This window comes from Gymnoscopelus microlampas (genome assembly GCF_963454915.1).
Source record: "Gymnoscopelus microlampas genome assembly, chromosome: 10".
NCBI lineage: Eukaryota > Metazoa > Chordata > Actinopteri > Myctophiformes > Myctophidae > Gymnoscopelus > Gymnoscopelus microlampas.
The window spans coordinates 35,728,979-35,746,478 of record NC_139947.1 but is presented as its reverse complement, the minus strand read 5'-3'; the positions used below and the strand labels follow the sequence as shown (position 1 = coordinate 35,746,478).

Sequence of the window (17,500 nt, the reverse complement as noted above, 5' to 3'; positions counted from 1 at the left end):
AGGGTGGGTTTAATGTGACCCTCCATTAGAGTGGGAGTGTCAGGGAGAAGGAGAAGGAGGGAGGGAAGGATAAGAGTCTCTGAAGCAAACAGCTGACCCTTCTCTCCTGATCTCAGAGGCCCGGCCAAACCCTCAGCTCCTCCCGGCCAAATCCCCCAAAAGCCACAGGCCTTCCACATGGGGAGACCGCGCACCACAGCCCTTTCTGTCCGTCATCCCTCCACTCACAGCCTCAACAGCACTTGTCTCCTCAGTGTTTACGTTCACTTTGTTTTGTTATTTTTCCAATCGTTGTAGGACAATTACAACCAAATATTTTCACCCATCCCTCCCCGACTTCCGTTCCTCCCACGCCCCCCCCCCCCCCATCCAGGCACACCGATCACATGACGTAACAATATACATACCACACACAAAGAGAAAAGGAGACAAATACATAAATACATACGAAAAAGAACAATATCATTGTCCACCAAAGGTACTACCAAAGTGAAAATAAAAAAGGAAGGAAGAACAAACCACAATTCTATCAGAATTGACATGGTACGTGGTCTCAATGGGTCGACCCACAGCCCCCCCACACCTACATAAATTCTCAGTGTTCATTTAAATCTGAGACTGCACAAATGTAACCAAATGGACCCACTTTTGTACACTCTCTAAGTTACAAGTTAAATAGTTATATAGTTAAAACGTTAATAACTGTATACAGTACGTACACTTTTAAAGCAATATGTACAGTATATATATATTTGACTGTTGCTCTATTTCGGCCCATAACAGACTCGCCCCTCCCCCACTCCCCGTTTGTTGAAATCATTGTTGGCAGGATGTGCTGCATATTTTCACAGGATATGAAGTATGAAGCAGCCAGTGAATGATAAGGAAGTGGGAATGTATCAGTAATGGTCTGAGGATCACATCTCCTCCTGATGGAATATGAACTTGTGCTATAAGCCCTTAAACCAAGTCAACAAAAGTGATGTCCACGTGACAGAACCCGTGCATCAAGCTATCAACACTAAACATCGCACCTTATTTACAGGGTTCTAGTTATTCATAGGTGTACAACAGTGTCCCGCACAAAAAAAAACACATATCTACCAGCTCAAGTCATCGCAATGCGACATTTTTTTTGCTCGTAAATCTGCTATTATCCATGTCGTACGACGAACACCCATGAACATCTCTCTCTGTGCACGTGTGATTGTGTGTGTGTGCGTCTCTGAGTCTGGGCATCATGTGTGTGTGTGTGTGTGTGTGTGTGTGTGTGTGTGTGTGTGTGTGTGTGTGTGTGTGTGTGTGTGTGTGTGTGTGTGTGTTTATGTGTGCTTGTGTGGCCCATAATGTGTATTTGTGTGTTTGTGTTCATGTGTGTGTGGCTATAATCTGTGTTTGGTGTGTGTTTGTGTCCATGTGTATTTGCTTGGACATAATCTGTGTTTGTGTGTGTTTGTGTTCATGTGTGCCAGTGCGGACATAATGAGTGTTTGTTTGTGTAGGTGTGCATCAACAGTGCACGTGTTATTTTTTTCACGTACACAGTACGTCAGTGCACGCCACTCGTACAGTATGTGTTTTTATCAGCTCTACAGTCAGGCCCCCAGTGTATTTATGAGCCATGTTAAGCTCCCAGCCAAACCCCCAGCGTCCAGACGCCAGGCTCCCAGCTGGGGCCCACAATACAGCTGGCTGCTCCCACAGCCCTGTCCATGGCCATGGAGCACACTGGAGAAGGATCACACCGAGTGCACTGTGATGGGACACATGCACGGGGAGATATTAAGACTTTTAGGTCATCAGGCTGAGGCTGTGAGTTACTCTGCTACCACACATACTGTATGTAGCTACTGTATATACACACACAGTCACATACTGTACCCCCACCACGCACGCACACACACACTCACTGCAAATAAACAGACTTACAGTACGCATTCTACGCAATCACACACACAATGCATATAATATACACACACAAGCAAACAAGCAAGGATTCAAACCAGGAAGCAAGAAGGTTCCAGGGTCACGAGAAAGCTGCTTGGATGGAAAAAAGCATTCTTTCACATGTTGCTGGTTTCAGATTTAGACCATGGCAGGCTTATGTTGGCTCCTCTACGCTCTTGGACTTCTCTCTGGAGCTGGCCTCACATCCCCCATGAGGGAGAGAGACGTACGGGCTGGCCTTTTACAACTATGGGGTCGGCAGGAGAAAACCACCAAAGACGACAAGGGCGTGATTTAGAGCTTGAACTTAGGAGACACACACACACATTGAAATGCCAAGGTTTCGTTTTTTTTTTTTTTTTTGCTTTGACACTGACCCAGTATGTTGGCCTTTTTTTGTCATTGGAGTTTTATCTTTTGTTAAATTGCATTTGCCTTTGTGTATGCCCTGTGGCTTTCCTGACATCAAGGTAGACTGCTAAACGGAAACCGTTGTACAAGTACACAAGGTAAATGTCAACAACACGTGGTTGGTTGATTCATTCATGTATTCATTCCCTTCAGTGACTGAACCAGGGACAGACTGCATGGTGGCACTGAGGGAATGGAAAGTTCCGGGCAGGGAAAAGAGGACAAAAACACAGAATGCCCAGTCTCAAAGTAGTTTAAAATGGGATAGATGTGAGAGAGAGAGAGAGAGAGAGAGAGAGAGAGAGAGAGAGAGAGAGAGAGAGAGAGAGAGAGAGAGAGAGAGAGAGAGAGAGAGAGAGAGAGAGAGAGAGAGAGAGAGACAGAGAGAAAGAGAGAAAGAGAGAGAGAGGTGTAGAGGGAGAAGAATCATGATCATGACAAATAACAAGATAACCTGTTATTTGAGTCGGTCTCTGACTTCAAGCTGTGCTGTCTCTGTCCTATTAGACGGCGACTTACAGTAGGTTCCAGTCAATCTCTTTGAAAAAAGGAGGACCATCAATTTTTCCCAAGCTGTTTCCCGCACGCATGAGGTTTGCAGCCTTGTGGCTCAAGCCACAAGTTGCTTTTATAAATTTAGTTTTAACTTTGTGACAAATGGCATTATTATTCCCAAGAGGTTGCATCACTATAGGCGCGTGCGCACACACACACACACACACACACACACACACACACACACACACACACACACACACACACACACACACACACACACACACACACACACACACACACACACACACACACACACACACACACACACACACACACACACACAGGGGATGCCTTGTGAAGATGGCCATAAAACGACCATGGTGTCATGCCAAGTCACCTGCTCACAGGCTAAACGTGGTGAGGGCTAAACGTGGTGAAGGCTAAATGTGGCGAAGGCTAAACAATGGTGAAGGCTAAAACCAGTGTTGCATTGTTTGGAGTGAACAAAGCATTGCTGTGGTTTGGATGGAGCAACCCACTGTCATTTCTGGAGGAATCTTGATGCCTATACTTAAGTCAACCTGTCAGTCATGGCAGCAAACACATCTGGCTTCTGGTTTTCACATCAGCGAATATATTCTTCTATAGTGTTACGTAGTTCTTTTGACGGGCGTGTATTAAATGTTTGCATTACCTCTTTCTGAACTCAAAGAAGGAGAAACCCCTCGCCCTAGATTTAGGCCCGTACAATATTCCATCCCAGTTTCAGCCACTGCAGTATTAGAATTATGAGAGTGCTGACATTTGAGTAAGCTGAGGAGCACAAGTGTTACAGACACTTTTGACTTAAGATTAAACAGAATCAATCATTTGAGTCACTTGAAGGAATAATACAACTATTTTACATAGTTTTTGTTTCTATTCTGAAATTATTCAGAAATCTTTGGCTATGAGTTGGAACATCTAAGCCTCGATGTGACATGACAACAGAATCCAGAGGTTTATAGTCAACCTGTTTCCAACCTCAACCTGCTTCCTTCCAGCTGATGGTCACCTGTTTTCACTTAAAAAAATGCCAACAACTACTAACGCATGCTAGATTTACAACTTAAAACAGGCTGATCCCAAGGTTAGGTTCATACAAGACTACCTACCTATTAAAAATGTAATGGGTTCAGGACTACTGACATTTTGAATGAACGTACCATTTTTACATGGGACTTGGCCATTTCATTTCATTCCACAATAGTCATTTATATGATTAACTGGAGGCTCTTATTCAGCCATGTGTGAATTATTAAGAGGAACTGTTTCATTTTTCTCCAAATATTTCTCCAACAATTATTTACATATGCGTGAGTCCACACACACACAGCTGAAAGAGTCTCTGAGCTGTGGAGTCCATGTGTTGGCTAATGGCTATAAGAAACCTATTATAGAGATGGACCAGTTGTTAAAAAGATAGTTCACCCAAAAAATCACCCCATGTGCACGCCACAAACAGAACTGTGCATCAAGCGATCAACACTAAACATCAAGAGGAGAGGACTAACCAGAAAGGACAACATCTTCCAGGGCCTGTTGTGAGACATGTGTGTGACAGTGCTCAGTAGCAGAAGACAGCAGGATTTTGAACCCAATATCTTTATTTCTGGTGATTACAGAAACTGTAATCATGCCTCAGGTATAACCTTGTGGGCAGTAAATACCAGCCGGAGAGACCCTACACGTGTGAAGTCTGTGGCAGAGACTTCATTCAAAGTGTACACCTTAGGTACCATTTAATGCCTCACAGTCAAACAAGATGAACATATACAGTTGAGTTTAAAAATGAAGCCCATAAAGAAGTGCCAAATTCCCTGCAGTTCTCATTAACGGCCAAGCAGGTGTCGCTATTTCCCCCCCTGCTGGCTGCAGAGCAATTACCACTCCACTTTACACTTAATCATTGTCATAAATACTTTATGCTTTCAGTCGCTCGTTTAAAGTCTGCTTTCAATTACCATGATATGAGTTTTTGTAAATGATGGTCCCATTCATTAAATTCTACTGGCTCTACTGAGTGAAGACCTGCCCTCGCTGCAGTTCCGGCCAATAGCATTCGTTTTCCGGTTGCTTTTCGGGACAGGAAGTTCAAAACGCTTCAAAACGGGTCTGTAGAAACCAATGGGTGACGTCACTGTTACGTTTTTTATAGTCGATGGTAAATACACCAATATTTGGCACCGGGAAGAGGCTCTTCCCTGCCTGTGTATTGATGGCTGATTTATCCTCTGTGCATCAGCTCGATCATAGACATATAAAAGGTAGACGCCTCCTCCAACTCTGGGGCATCTATATCTGTGGGCGCCATTTTTGGGAAGGCAAACTGCCTTTCAAGGTGACTACTGGCCAATCACAGCGTGTCTTTTCCGGGGCTTGGCAGAATCTAGTTGTATTCAAATATAACATTTTTATACAACTACATTCTGACAAAACGCGCTGTGATTGGCCAGCAGTCACTTTGGGTGGCAGGGTCATAGACATATAAAGGAAGTGTACAGTATGTATGGCGGACGCACTTCCGCTTCAGGGCAGCTGGAAATTTCCGTGTGCGTCACAGAAGGGGGCGTTCAGTAGGCCAATCAGACGCAGGTGGGGGCGGGACGACTAGATTCTGACAAGTCCTGGAAAAGACGCGCTGTGGTTGGCCAGTAGTCAACACGCTGTGATTGGCCAGTGCCCGTTCCCCCCAGAAATATGGTGGCCACCATACCAAGCATGTCGCTCCAATGAACTGCAGAGGCCAATGAGGTATCTAGGTTTCTATATCTGTGGGCAGGGTGCCTTCCCAAAAATGGCGGCCCACCGATACAGGTCGCTCCAATGAACTGCAGCGGCCAATGAGGTATCTAGGTTTCTACAGCTATGAGCTGGATGACCAACGGGTGTGCAGTCACTGTGTAGCTCTGACTCTAATTAGTACTCAGGACAGGTGGGACTGCTTAAATCTCATTAAATCGGATTATGACTGTGAGTTATTTCTTCATATTGTGGGGGGTAGCTCTTTCCCCAATTTCCCCACTTTCCCCTTTATCCAGCTCATTTCTTGCTCATAACTGACACTCCAGCAATGCTGTGTGCAATTATTATTCCCTCAACACGCCCATGGGAATCAATAACGTAACTCCACAGGATTACTTCATCCATTCTTGTCTATCCTTGATTGTGGTCTTAGGGAGTTTAAATACTGTTCTCTCACCTGGTTTGCTGGGGTCGCTGTCGAGGGGGGCCCCGGGGGGAGATGGGGAGGAGGTTGGGGGTACGGTCGGAGGCTTGTCCCCCTCCTGGGGGCGAGTCTTAGAGGTCTCGATGCCTTTCACTCTCCTGGCATGTCGGTTGCCTTTGTAGTGCGCTTCTGCCTGACTCTGGGAGGAGACACAGACGAAAGAGAGTAAGTGAACTGTAATATCAACATGTGAATAAAACATTGCATGCTGCTTTTGACTCAATGGCAAGACTTGCGCACGCAAACACGCGCGCGCGCGCACGCACGCACGCACGCATGCCTGCCTGCCTGCCTGCCTGCATGTCATTGTCAGCATGTTATTCAATATACAGTCCACTGGAGACTTGAGGGCACCGACTGCAGGCAGGCTTACAGGTGATAGATAGCTGCGTTGCAGCATGGGGATACAATGATGCAGTCCAGTGTGGTAATGGAAACACCACGGGACGATAAAACCTTGGGCACTGCCTAGACTAGATTTTCTGAGAATCCTATGGTCAAGTGTCCTGTGGCGATGAATGACCAGGCTGTTGAGGTTGTGCAGCAATACAAATATCTTGTAATGGAGCTGACCTTTGGGCCTCATGTGGATGCCGTATGAGGAAAAGCCCATCCATCAGTGCATGTACTTTTATTACAAGCTTTCAAAGTTTTCACCACTTAAACCCTATACTTAGTTGACGGGGATCCCCAAGGGCCCTTACCTGTTTTCACTCTACACTAATATCTTCAGTGCAAATAGGCAATCCATGTTGGGAGCTTGTAGATCGACTATTTTTGCCAAATGTTTCCCCCGGAATAGGGTACGCTAGGGTTAGTGTTCACAAGACCTTCATGAAAGAATCTTGTTTTATTGAATCAGTCGTCACATTCACCTTTGTCAGCTGGTACGGGTACATATACTATTAGTGGTGCTCCAACTTTTCCATGTCAAGGACTCACAAAATGATATAAATTTGGCCGCGGACCCCCATCTCAAAATATGCCGTTCCAGGGACCCTCAGAAGCACAGATCGGAGTTAAAAATGTTCGCTTTAAAACATATATACTGCATATACAAACATTTGCATCTACAAGCTGTGTGTGGCGGGCTTACACAGCTCAGACATAAAAGCTGGTAGCTTGTATACCTGCTATTTCTGAATAGCCAAAGAAATCTTAAAATGACACAGATGCATTCCTGGTCTTAATGGATTAAAGGTGAGCAGCAAAATTGCTTGCACAACCTTCAACAGCCTTTCCCATATGTACAAGGTCAGGCCCATTCAATCCTGTCTAATGAGCCTGTCTGGCTGCACAATCTGCCACGATGCAGGACCCAAGGACTCAAGAATTCATTTGTCCGTGCTGCTTTTTAAATAATTTAATGTGATTTTATTGAAATCATTTAGTATTGTCCATGTATTACTGTCTGTCTGATGGTTATGTGGTTACTGCTGGCTGTACTACAAATTGCTCCTCTGGGATCATGAAGATAATTAATGATAACCTTGGGACTTGAAGCCGCCTCTGTCATCTTACAGTATATCTAAGTGTTCGTCAGTGGAGTATCACCTACTGGGGAAGTAGTCTATACGTTAGTCAGTTAGGTTTATGGCATCTGTCAGGTCCAGTCAAAGTTTTGAAGTGCACCGTCTGTAGACACCACCCCCCCCCCCCACCACACACACACACACACACACACACACACACACACACACACACACACACACACACACACACACACACACACACACACACACACACACACACACACACACACACACACACACACACACACACACACACACACACACCTAGTTTTCTCTAGGTTCCAGCCATTTTCATTACGACAACCATGTTGACAGACATTCTGAGTGGAGTTGAACATGGGGTCAGTGGGATGCCATACTGTCTGCCTATAGGCCCCTAAAGCACCCCCACCCCCCACCCGTCTTATCCCCGCCACACACACAGTATATAAATGTACTGTACTGTACTATGCAGGAATTCATGCATGGAAGCGCACGCACACGCACACACACGCGCACACACACACACACACACACACACACACACACACACACACACACACACACACACACACACACACACACACACACACACACACACACACACACACACACACACACACAATACAGTAGGCTGTGCAACATCAATGGGTTGTTGGCATTCGTGGGCTCTTACAACACAAATTTCTGTGATCGGCCCCAGCTGCTGGGAGAGGGTCAGATGGCCCTTGGACAAAACCCAGACTTAATTGCTTGCTTATGGAGTGACCGGACTCTAAATATACACGCTACTGGGCAGTCGACAGCGGTATCTGTAATATATCAAGGATGAGATAGCAGACAGATGAAGGTATAGTCTTTGTGGCTGAAGGTTTTCAGGCACTAAATGTCCAGCATTCCAGCAGAGAAAAACAATGTGTGCAGATCCATTACAGAGGCTAGTGAGAGTAATCCCCTGTTGAAAAAGTAGCTCCTTGCTAATGTGTTTACTCTGGAGGTAAACAACAGAGGTGAGTCATCCATCATTGGACCACGGGGACATCACGGTTGTCTCTGAGCGAGTGTGTGTGTGTGTGTGTGTGTGTGTGTGTGTGTGTGTGTGTGTGTGTGTGTGTGTGCGTGTGCGTGCGTTAGGTAGGGAGGTCATCTGTGTGACTGGAACAGAATGGTGGATGAGATGGGAACTTGGTGAAGCAAACTGTCGCCGATGGTCTAGCTAGCTCATCATCTGGGTCACTGTGAAACTCCAAAACACACACACTTTTTTATCTTTGAGGGGACATCATAACAGTTTTATTTTATGAAAAATGCCACGTTTAACATGCTGACCCAACCTAAGCGTAAAAATCCCTATCCCTTACCCTCACCTAACCACTAAAATGTCTAATCTACCCCAACCTGAAACGTAATCGTAAAACGAAATTTCTTAACCATAAAAAAAATGACCCCTTTACTCATGGGGACCAGAACAATATCCTCACAAGCTAGATGTCTGGTTTTACTATGCTTTTGGTCCCCACAAAGATAAATGCACACCCTTCACTGAAACACACGCTTAAAACCGAAGTGCAGCACTTAAAAGTGGATCAGGTAGCAGCTTGGAAACAGACTGCCTACAGCCCGTCTGGCCGGTCTGCCAGCCATGTGTGGGGCTCACGTGCACGTGGCCAAGTCAAAACATTTGCATCCAGTGGATGGACGATGACGATGAAGAAGAGGATTATTAAGTGGTGGGCTTGTGCCACATTGCTTGGGAGACACTGCCGTAGGTGGTCTCGTGGACGGCTGCTGACAGCTGCCATAGGTGCTGAAAGGCCCGCGGACGTTGAGTGGCACCAAGGGCATCACACTACCCAGGGGGCTAAGGCCTGGGGATAAAATGGCCGGACAGGGCCAGGACATGGGCAGTATAATGGTTGGGGGATGTCTGCATGAGCATGCGTGCTCTGAGCGCATGCCTGAGATGACATGCTAGAGGCATACGTGCCCTGGCACAGTGAAAACAAGGCCCAGTATAGCAGCGGCTGCCCCTGCAGTGTTTAAGCCACGGGGCATATATAATTGGTGATGACAGACACCGGGGTCTGGATGGAACGGCTTGCCCTGCAACTGCACTCCCGACTGCATGGTCTTAAGGAGCTGCCGGGCTAAAGCCTGCAGATCCGGGGTGGAGGACGGGGGGGGGGGGGGGGGGGGACGGACGGACGTGGAAGGCGAACTGGCCACGGAGGCTTTCAAAATAACCTTCACTGTCAAGCCTGGGGGAATCAGCAGCAAAGCTGCCAGGTGGACTGGACTGGAGGTTCTAGGCCCCTGGGGTGTATGACCTCAGTGTTACACCTGGGGTGGGGGGGGGGCATATTATGTAGAATACGGGCAGAGGAAACAGAGGACAGGGACCTTCGAGGCAAGAAACACAATACTGAAAGTTGACAACTGGAATGATTAGAAAAGCAGAAGTGGGAAGGATGAAAAATTCCAGGTATAGGATTACGCCCCTAACTGACCGGGGAAGAGACCTGAGCTGCATGCCTCCCTTTCTATGCCATCAGTTTCCTCTCTCTCTCTCTCTCTCTCTCTCTCTCTCTCTCTCTACTATCCAAACAAAATAAAAAACAAATAAAAAACTGAAAACTAATTCCATGCAGGTACTGTATAGAGAAGCTGTGGCATATCCCCTGCATGACGCTCACTCCGAGGAGCAACCGCCCAGCTGCAGTGCAACACAGCTGCAGCTCCCAGATGAGACCCCGGGGAGGGAGGGAGGGAGAGAGGGAGGAGAGGAGAGGAGAGGGACATGGGGAGAAAGCGATAGAGAGTGACAGAGTAGGGAGAGAGAAATAGGAGAAGAGAAGGGGAGGATGACAGTGAGAGGAGGACAAAAAAAAAAGAAGAGAAAAAAGAGCAAGCAGGGGAGAGGAGTGAGTGAATGAATGAATGGGGGAGTATAGCACGAAGAAGCATGGAAGAGGGTGTGTGTGTGTGTGTGTGTGTGTGTGTGTGTGTGTGTGTGTGTGTGTGTGTGTGTGTGTGTGTGTGTGTGTGTGTGTGTGTGTGTGTGTGTGTGTATGGGGGGTTAGTATATGCACTCGGTGTTGCAGCAGCAGGAGCAGCACTGGCGTGGGCCAATGCAGCGAGATAGAGCCTATGATGTCACTAATGCAGCACGCCACCAAGGTTATTCTACAGAGTCTCCCCCTGCGCACTTCCCTCCACCATTGGACGCAGAGACACAAGGGGTGTGTGTGTGTGTGTGTGTGTGTGTGTGTGTGTGTGTGTGTGTGTGTGTGTGTGTGTGTGTGTGTGTGTGTGTGTGTGTGTGTGTAGGGGGGGTGCACACATCCCACATCCTATCCCCCAGCCGCCCCCCGTCTCCTTTTTCCCTCTTTCCCAAGATGCAGCGGGGCTGTCAGAGCCAGGGTCTAATCCTTGCCCTTGACGAATGCATCTTATAATAAGCAGTGGCAGCCAATTTGAGGCTTTTCACACTGTAAATAATGCGGTGCTAGGGAGAGAGATAGGGACAGACGAGGAACAGAGAGGCTGGGGGAGAGACTGCATGGGGCTGAAAGGGAGAGAGAGAGAGAGAGAGAGAGGGGAAAAAAGAGAAACAAAGAAATTGGACAGAATGCATAAAGGCACAACGACGCGTGAAATGACTGGAGGGATGGCTGGGTCTTTTGAGGAGAGATATACATTGATCATGATATGGCCTGGAATCATTGCTTTCCTTTGCACCCAATCAACATGATGCAGATGATAGATAAAGACGGTTAAACGTCAGTGTCACAGGAAAACGATGTCCCGTGTCGGGGGGGAAGAAAACGAAGTGGAAAAATGAGGTTAGGCTCAGAACGCCCAGCTATTATTCAGAGTGTAATCCACTGTATTTTTCAGCCATGAAAGATTCATCCTGAGTTGACGTTATGCAAAGCAGGACAGAGTCTGGGAGGGACGTCATTTCTGTGGTGAAAGGACAGTCTTCCTCCAACCTAGCTTTACTGGGAGAGTGCAGAGACATTTCTGAGACATTTGCTGCAGTGCATGTGAGAGAGCGAGTGTATGTGTGTGTGTGTGTGTGTGTGTGTGTGTGTGTGTGTGTGTGTGTGTGTGTGTGTGTGTGTGTGTGTGTGTGTGTGAGTGTGAGTGTGTGTGTGTGCATGCGCGCACGTGTGTGTGTGCGTGCGCGTGTGTGTCGTTTTTCTTTAATGTGGCAGTGACAGTGACAGCCGAGAGGAGGTGCATTCCTGTATGCCGGCGAACATCCCACTGCCTGGGTATGTGTGTGTGTGTGTGTGCACCGTTTGTGTGTTTGTGTGTGTGTTCTGACTGTCAGGAGCAGCCTACAGGCTGGAGGCAGGAGGTGCTGCTGCTGTAAACATCATCCAACATTTATTTGCATGTGCCCATATTGCGTATGCCAACCACCACCAACACACCCACAGCCACACACACACACACACACACACACACACACACACACACACACACACACACACACACACACACACACACACACACACACACACACACACACACACACACACACACACACACCTACAAATAGTGGTCTATGTGCCAGGTGATAGATGTAGAGGGTTAGGTTAATTTCAAAGCCGGACAGCTGCCTGGGTTAAGGGATGATACCCTGAGAGGTAAAGTGCTCCCTCCGTAATTGGCTGGCATGCATTGTAATCAGCATGTTTACTATATGTGTTCAACGTGGTGTAAGGGTACCATGCAGGGCTGAAGGGCAAAATGGTGAAGTGTTAGCCCGCATCATGTCTCACACCGAAAATAGCAGATCTACACGCTCACAACGCCTCACAGCGTGACAGAGCTCGTAGATCTGCTATTTACGGTGCGCAGCACAATGTATAAATTAGGCTTTACGTATACTGGGCTATAAACACTGTTCTTCATCTTCTCCCTTATGCTTTTATGTGTCATAGACATTTTATCTTGCATGTTTATTTATATATTAAGCCAAATACAATGTCAAAAAGTGTTCTGGATTGTATTTGAGGTCCTGAACACCTAGTCCTTTCCTGTCGGCTGCCTCCAGACCAACCGAGTTCTTTGAGCAATGGCTCTAACTTAGAAAACAAACCTGAAATATTATTAACCATCGCAATACTATAACATTGTCCAACCGTATCATTACTTAGCAGGCCACTGTTTGATAGCTAGGTATCCCAAAATATGTAATAGTATAAACATCCCTGGCCAAATGTTTCCTGCGGCATCTGAAGAGAGCTGTGCAGCGTGTAGACTGAAGATTACAGCCTGTCGCTGCACCAAACCACATGGAAGCCTTGATTGTAGGCCTACTATGTGTGTGTATATATAGCACAGGTCCACTCCCTGCTGCTGGGTGGACGGCTGCCTCGCCTCTGAAGTCTGGCAACCGCAGAATATGGACCTTTCACGGCCAAATTATACACTATGCGCTAGAATTACTATTTTACGTTGATATTGTGTTTTTCCCCATTCCTTTCGGCTTAAAGCAGTGGTTCTCAAACAGTTTTTTTTATTTCAAGGCCCGCCCCCCCCATAACTCTCAGACTTACAGACCTGTAAGGGTCCATTTGGAACCCCCTCAAGGAACCCTGAGGGTCCCTGGACCCCACTTTGAGAACCACTGGCTTAAAGCCTTCATCGTACCATGGCGTTGTGTGCCCAAATAGCAGATATCGCAACGTGTGCTCGTAGCTATTTTTGGTGCACGACAACACCATCGTACAACAGGGTATAATTTAAGCATGAGGGATCTAAAAAAGCCGGAGAGCGGATTAGCAACACGGCACAGAAAATACTTCCATATGATTTCTGTTTTTCTTTCATACATCATTAGTCATGTACAAAAATTGTCGGGGGGTGTGCGATTAAAGTCCCATTAAGAATTTGGAGATATGAACTCTGGTATGTGGACATTGGACAACCAGACAAAACTGTTGCTGTTGAAATGGATGGGTCAAATTATAGAAAAGCAAGATGAGGGCAAACTTGCTGCAGTTAAGTCTGTGGAGATTTGCACGTCACGGTATTCTTCTATCTAATTAACTTTCCATACACTCCCAAGATCTTAATCAAAGTGGGTTTCTTTCAGCACTGATGGCCCAAAAGAAAAATCCCTTTGAAAATGTGGTGTAAAAATCCCATTTCACGCTCTCAGCCTCGCCAGTGGCACTCGAGGCCCCGCTTGCTGCTGCAGAGCTTTTTATTGCGTTGACAAACTCTTCACTTTTCTCCCTCTCTCTAAATATGCTGAATTCCAACGGGGGTCTCAGCTGCCAAAATGCAGCCTAAACAAATGGACCAGACATGTCCGCAGTGTCAATAGCCCTGTCCGGAAAGAGTGCACAACAGCAAACAGGCTTGGAGGGGTCCCCCTCCTAAACACATTCCTACGGGATATACTGTATGCACTGTGTGTGTGTCTGTATACTACACACTGTAAAGCCACAGCAACAGCTGAATAGATGGAGGGAGACATAAAAAGAGACATATGGATGGATGGATAGCAGTTCAGTTAGCAAATGTTTATTTGTGCAGTAATCCATTTACTTTACCTCCGAGTTGAAGCGGATCTGGCAGACGTTACAGGAGATGATCGGTCGCTTGGTTTTGACCAGCGGAACGCCAAAGGTGTGGTTGATCACCGCCTTTTGCACAGGGTCCATCTGACATAATGAAAGAGACAGGGGATGTGTTAGAAATGATTCATGTTGTACAGCCATTGTTGAACTCCCACAGTCCCAGTGCGAGGAGCAAGTGGGCCATTCCATCACGTTGATGCAGGGAAGTGACATGAACATAACATGCCCTCTATACCATAGGGGGGATTCCAGGGGGGTCCCCAGGGGGTACTCAGAAATGGTATAGTTGACATAGCATCACAATCATTATACACTTCGTGCCGCGCTGCAAGCATTTACATTTGCTATTTTTACATTTGATATTTTTAAAAAACAATATCGAAAATGTTTGGAGACTTTTGAATATAGTTTTTTTTTGTTTGATTTGTGTTTTTTATTTTTTACACAAATCTTCTCTTCTGTGGGTCCCTGGCACAAAACCTTTCAGATGGGAGTCCGCAGCCAAATACATATTCCTTGACACGAAAAAGTTTGATGAAGTTTGCTCTATATACCACTAGAGGTCCAATGGGACAAACACACTTTGTCCCAGTGGACCGTGAGCACACTGCTGCGCTGGTGCACCAACACACCCAGCAGGTGTTTTGTGTCTAAAGGTTAACCACTTGAACCATCGTGTCCCTGATATGGGCACGATGTCATTAATAAGGTGAACATTCTGTGAAACAAATAGACCGGTTGTAGAACATTATTTTTGGTGAGAGAGATTTGGAGTAGATGGGGAAAAGGATCAGGATCCTGGTATAGACCTCTGGGGGAGACACCGGTCAATAAAGTATATAGGGTTTAAGTGGTTAAACAAAGGTTGCAACGTTTAAACCTGCAACCAATGAAGGGCCTGTAATTTAATAGATGTACGTGTGTGTGTGTGTGTGTGTGTGTGTGTGTGTGGAGGGGGGGGGGGTCTGTTCGGCAGCCAGTCGCCAACAGTGTTTATAGTGTGTTGCTATAACGGGGACGACAGGCATTGCATCTATCCTATTAAACAGAGACGTGTGACCCCCCGACCAGGTTGTTACAATAGGTTCGTGTTTTCCCCGTGCTAATTGTTTCAGCTGGGATGTCCATCACTGGGGGGGGGGGGGGGGGGGGGATGTTAAGCACATCGTATAAATTTAACTGGCTAGCATTAGTGGCTCACCAGTGTGTCAGTGGCTAAACCTCTTCATTTAAACACTGTCCCAGACACAAAGACCCAGGAAATCCAGCCCACACTGGTCCGAACTAGGCCCCCGCCACGCCACTCCAGCTATGTCTGAAGCAGAATATATCTGGCGATCATGGTTAATTGAGATTAGCTTTATCCATGGAGTCCATGGCTGGCCGTGGATTTTCACCAAAGACAATTGTCTGGCACTCTTGCCTTGTGTGCTCATTACAAGAGTTGGCGGGCGGCTTAACCAGGCCCAAATAAAAGTTAACGTGACACCAACAGGAACTTGCTGAGCCAAGGGCAAGGCCTGATATTTTGATTGTTTGTGTTCTGTATACTCTCGCTTATGGAAGGAATGGAAGCTCAGGGCCAATTCCGCTAATGTCCTCTGAATTCAAAAGGCAATAACAGAGCATTCCAGAGAGCGTTCAGTTTTCAACCACGCTGATGTTAAGACCCCGACAGAGCATAAATGAGACAATTTGGCTTGTTGTCACTAATTTTAATTTGCCTAATCACCGAGCTTTTTGCACGCACCCAAAGCAATAGCCTCGTCTAACAGAGGAGCAGCTTGAGATCTTGGCCCCAAGAGGGAGAGACGGGAGAGGCTGAAATGAATATTCACACAAAGTCAAACAAAAACAATTTCAAAATCTGCACGGGGCTTGTTACTCGGCAACCCCAAGGAAACAGGGTAAACAGAGAAGGAAAAAAAGAGAGAGACGAGTCAGCCCAGTGGCAGGACAGTGCAGACACACACCATCTGGACGAGAGAGCGAGGAAGAGGAAGAGAGGAAGAGAGAGAGAGGGTGAGAGAGGGCAGGAGGAAGGTCTGGGCCGGACATCCTCACATCGCACATTTTTATCTCTTGGCTCTCCTCTGCGCTCTCCAACTCCCACGACTCCTGCTCTGCAAAATCAGAGTGTTCGTTTAACTCCTGGAGAGTAAAATTGGGTGCTTACACTCCGAGAGTTAAACTAACTACACTCAGGATATTTGCAGTGTGCTCCGTCCTTCTCTCTTCCCTTCACCTCATTATAGAGCTGGCTCCATTGCTCTCGCGGTGAGGAACGGATATTAAAGCGACAATGCTAGTGGATGATAACTACCTAATAACTCTGGAATAGCCGGGGCTGAGTCCTGCGAATGGCCCAGTACCACATAACGATGTCACTCGAACATGTAGAACAACCTTCATTAATTGACAGTAACTGTGTCTCATTTTGAACCCTTGTTTCTCACGTGAGAATCCACATACTAAAAGTCTGGCACACAAGCGCTACAGTTTACAACCATGTAATTGGCTGCATGGTTGTGTGTTGGCTGTATGGCTGCCCTGACTTTGATCAGAGCCGTTTAACAGTTTAACAACGTTCAACCTGGCATCCCTATTTTGGGCATATCATCACAGGTAGTCATTTTCCCAAATCTTTCAAAAAACATGTATCATACTTGCTATACCAATCTAAATAGATTGGCTATTTTTCATCATTTTCACCAAAAATAATTACACTTTTGAATGTATTATTATTAGGCCTACTTATTATTTATTTTTAATAATCCACAAAACAGGGATGCCAGGGTTAATGTGGTTAATGAGAGTACAGTAACACTGTGCTGTATTCTGAGTCATAGGATTCCTCCCCATGCACCCAGCCCAGCGTTGTGGGTGTGGGTCCGCTGCATGACCCAGTCTGTAAACTCCACAGTTACAAACAGTGTGGGGCAGCCAACAAGGCTTTTTAAGAGCCTATTCAACATGGTCTCTGAGGCTAAATGTCATCCAAACCCTTCCCCTCATGAAATAAGAGCAGAACGTTGTGATGTAATCAGAGTACGGCTTGTTTGAATGTGATGGGGACCCTGGCAGGTGAAAGTAAGCCGCACAGACCATCGATTCTAGCAGCCACTCAGGGGGCCAGCAGTCAACAGTTCAGCCAGGGTCTTTAATGCCTTTAATGCCTTAATGCTGTCTGTTAACACAGAGCAGTGTCCAAACATGCTCTGGGAGAGGGTGTGTGTAATCCAGAAGCTTGACTGTGACCAGCTAGA

The 17,500-nt window shown here is 46.5% G+C and overlaps 1 protein-coding gene across 3 annotated transcripts in view; it reads right to left on the bottom strand.

Annotated features, from left to right (window-relative positions):
* Positions 1-17,500, bottom strand: part of znf385a (zinc finger protein 385A) — a 91,613-nt gene that overhangs the window by 15,104 nt on the left and 59,009 nt on the right. For all 3 annotated transcript variants that reach the window (XM_084068059.1, XM_084068060.1, XM_084068061.1), the window contains 2 exons: positions 14,208-14,318; positions 6,098-6,263 (listed from right to left, as the gene is read on the bottom strand). In XM_084068059.1, the coding sequence (XP_083924185.1) occupies positions 6,098-6,263; positions 14,208-14,318 (277 nt within the window). The remainder of the gene's footprint in view (positions 1-6,097; positions 6,264-14,207; positions 14,319-17,500) is intronic.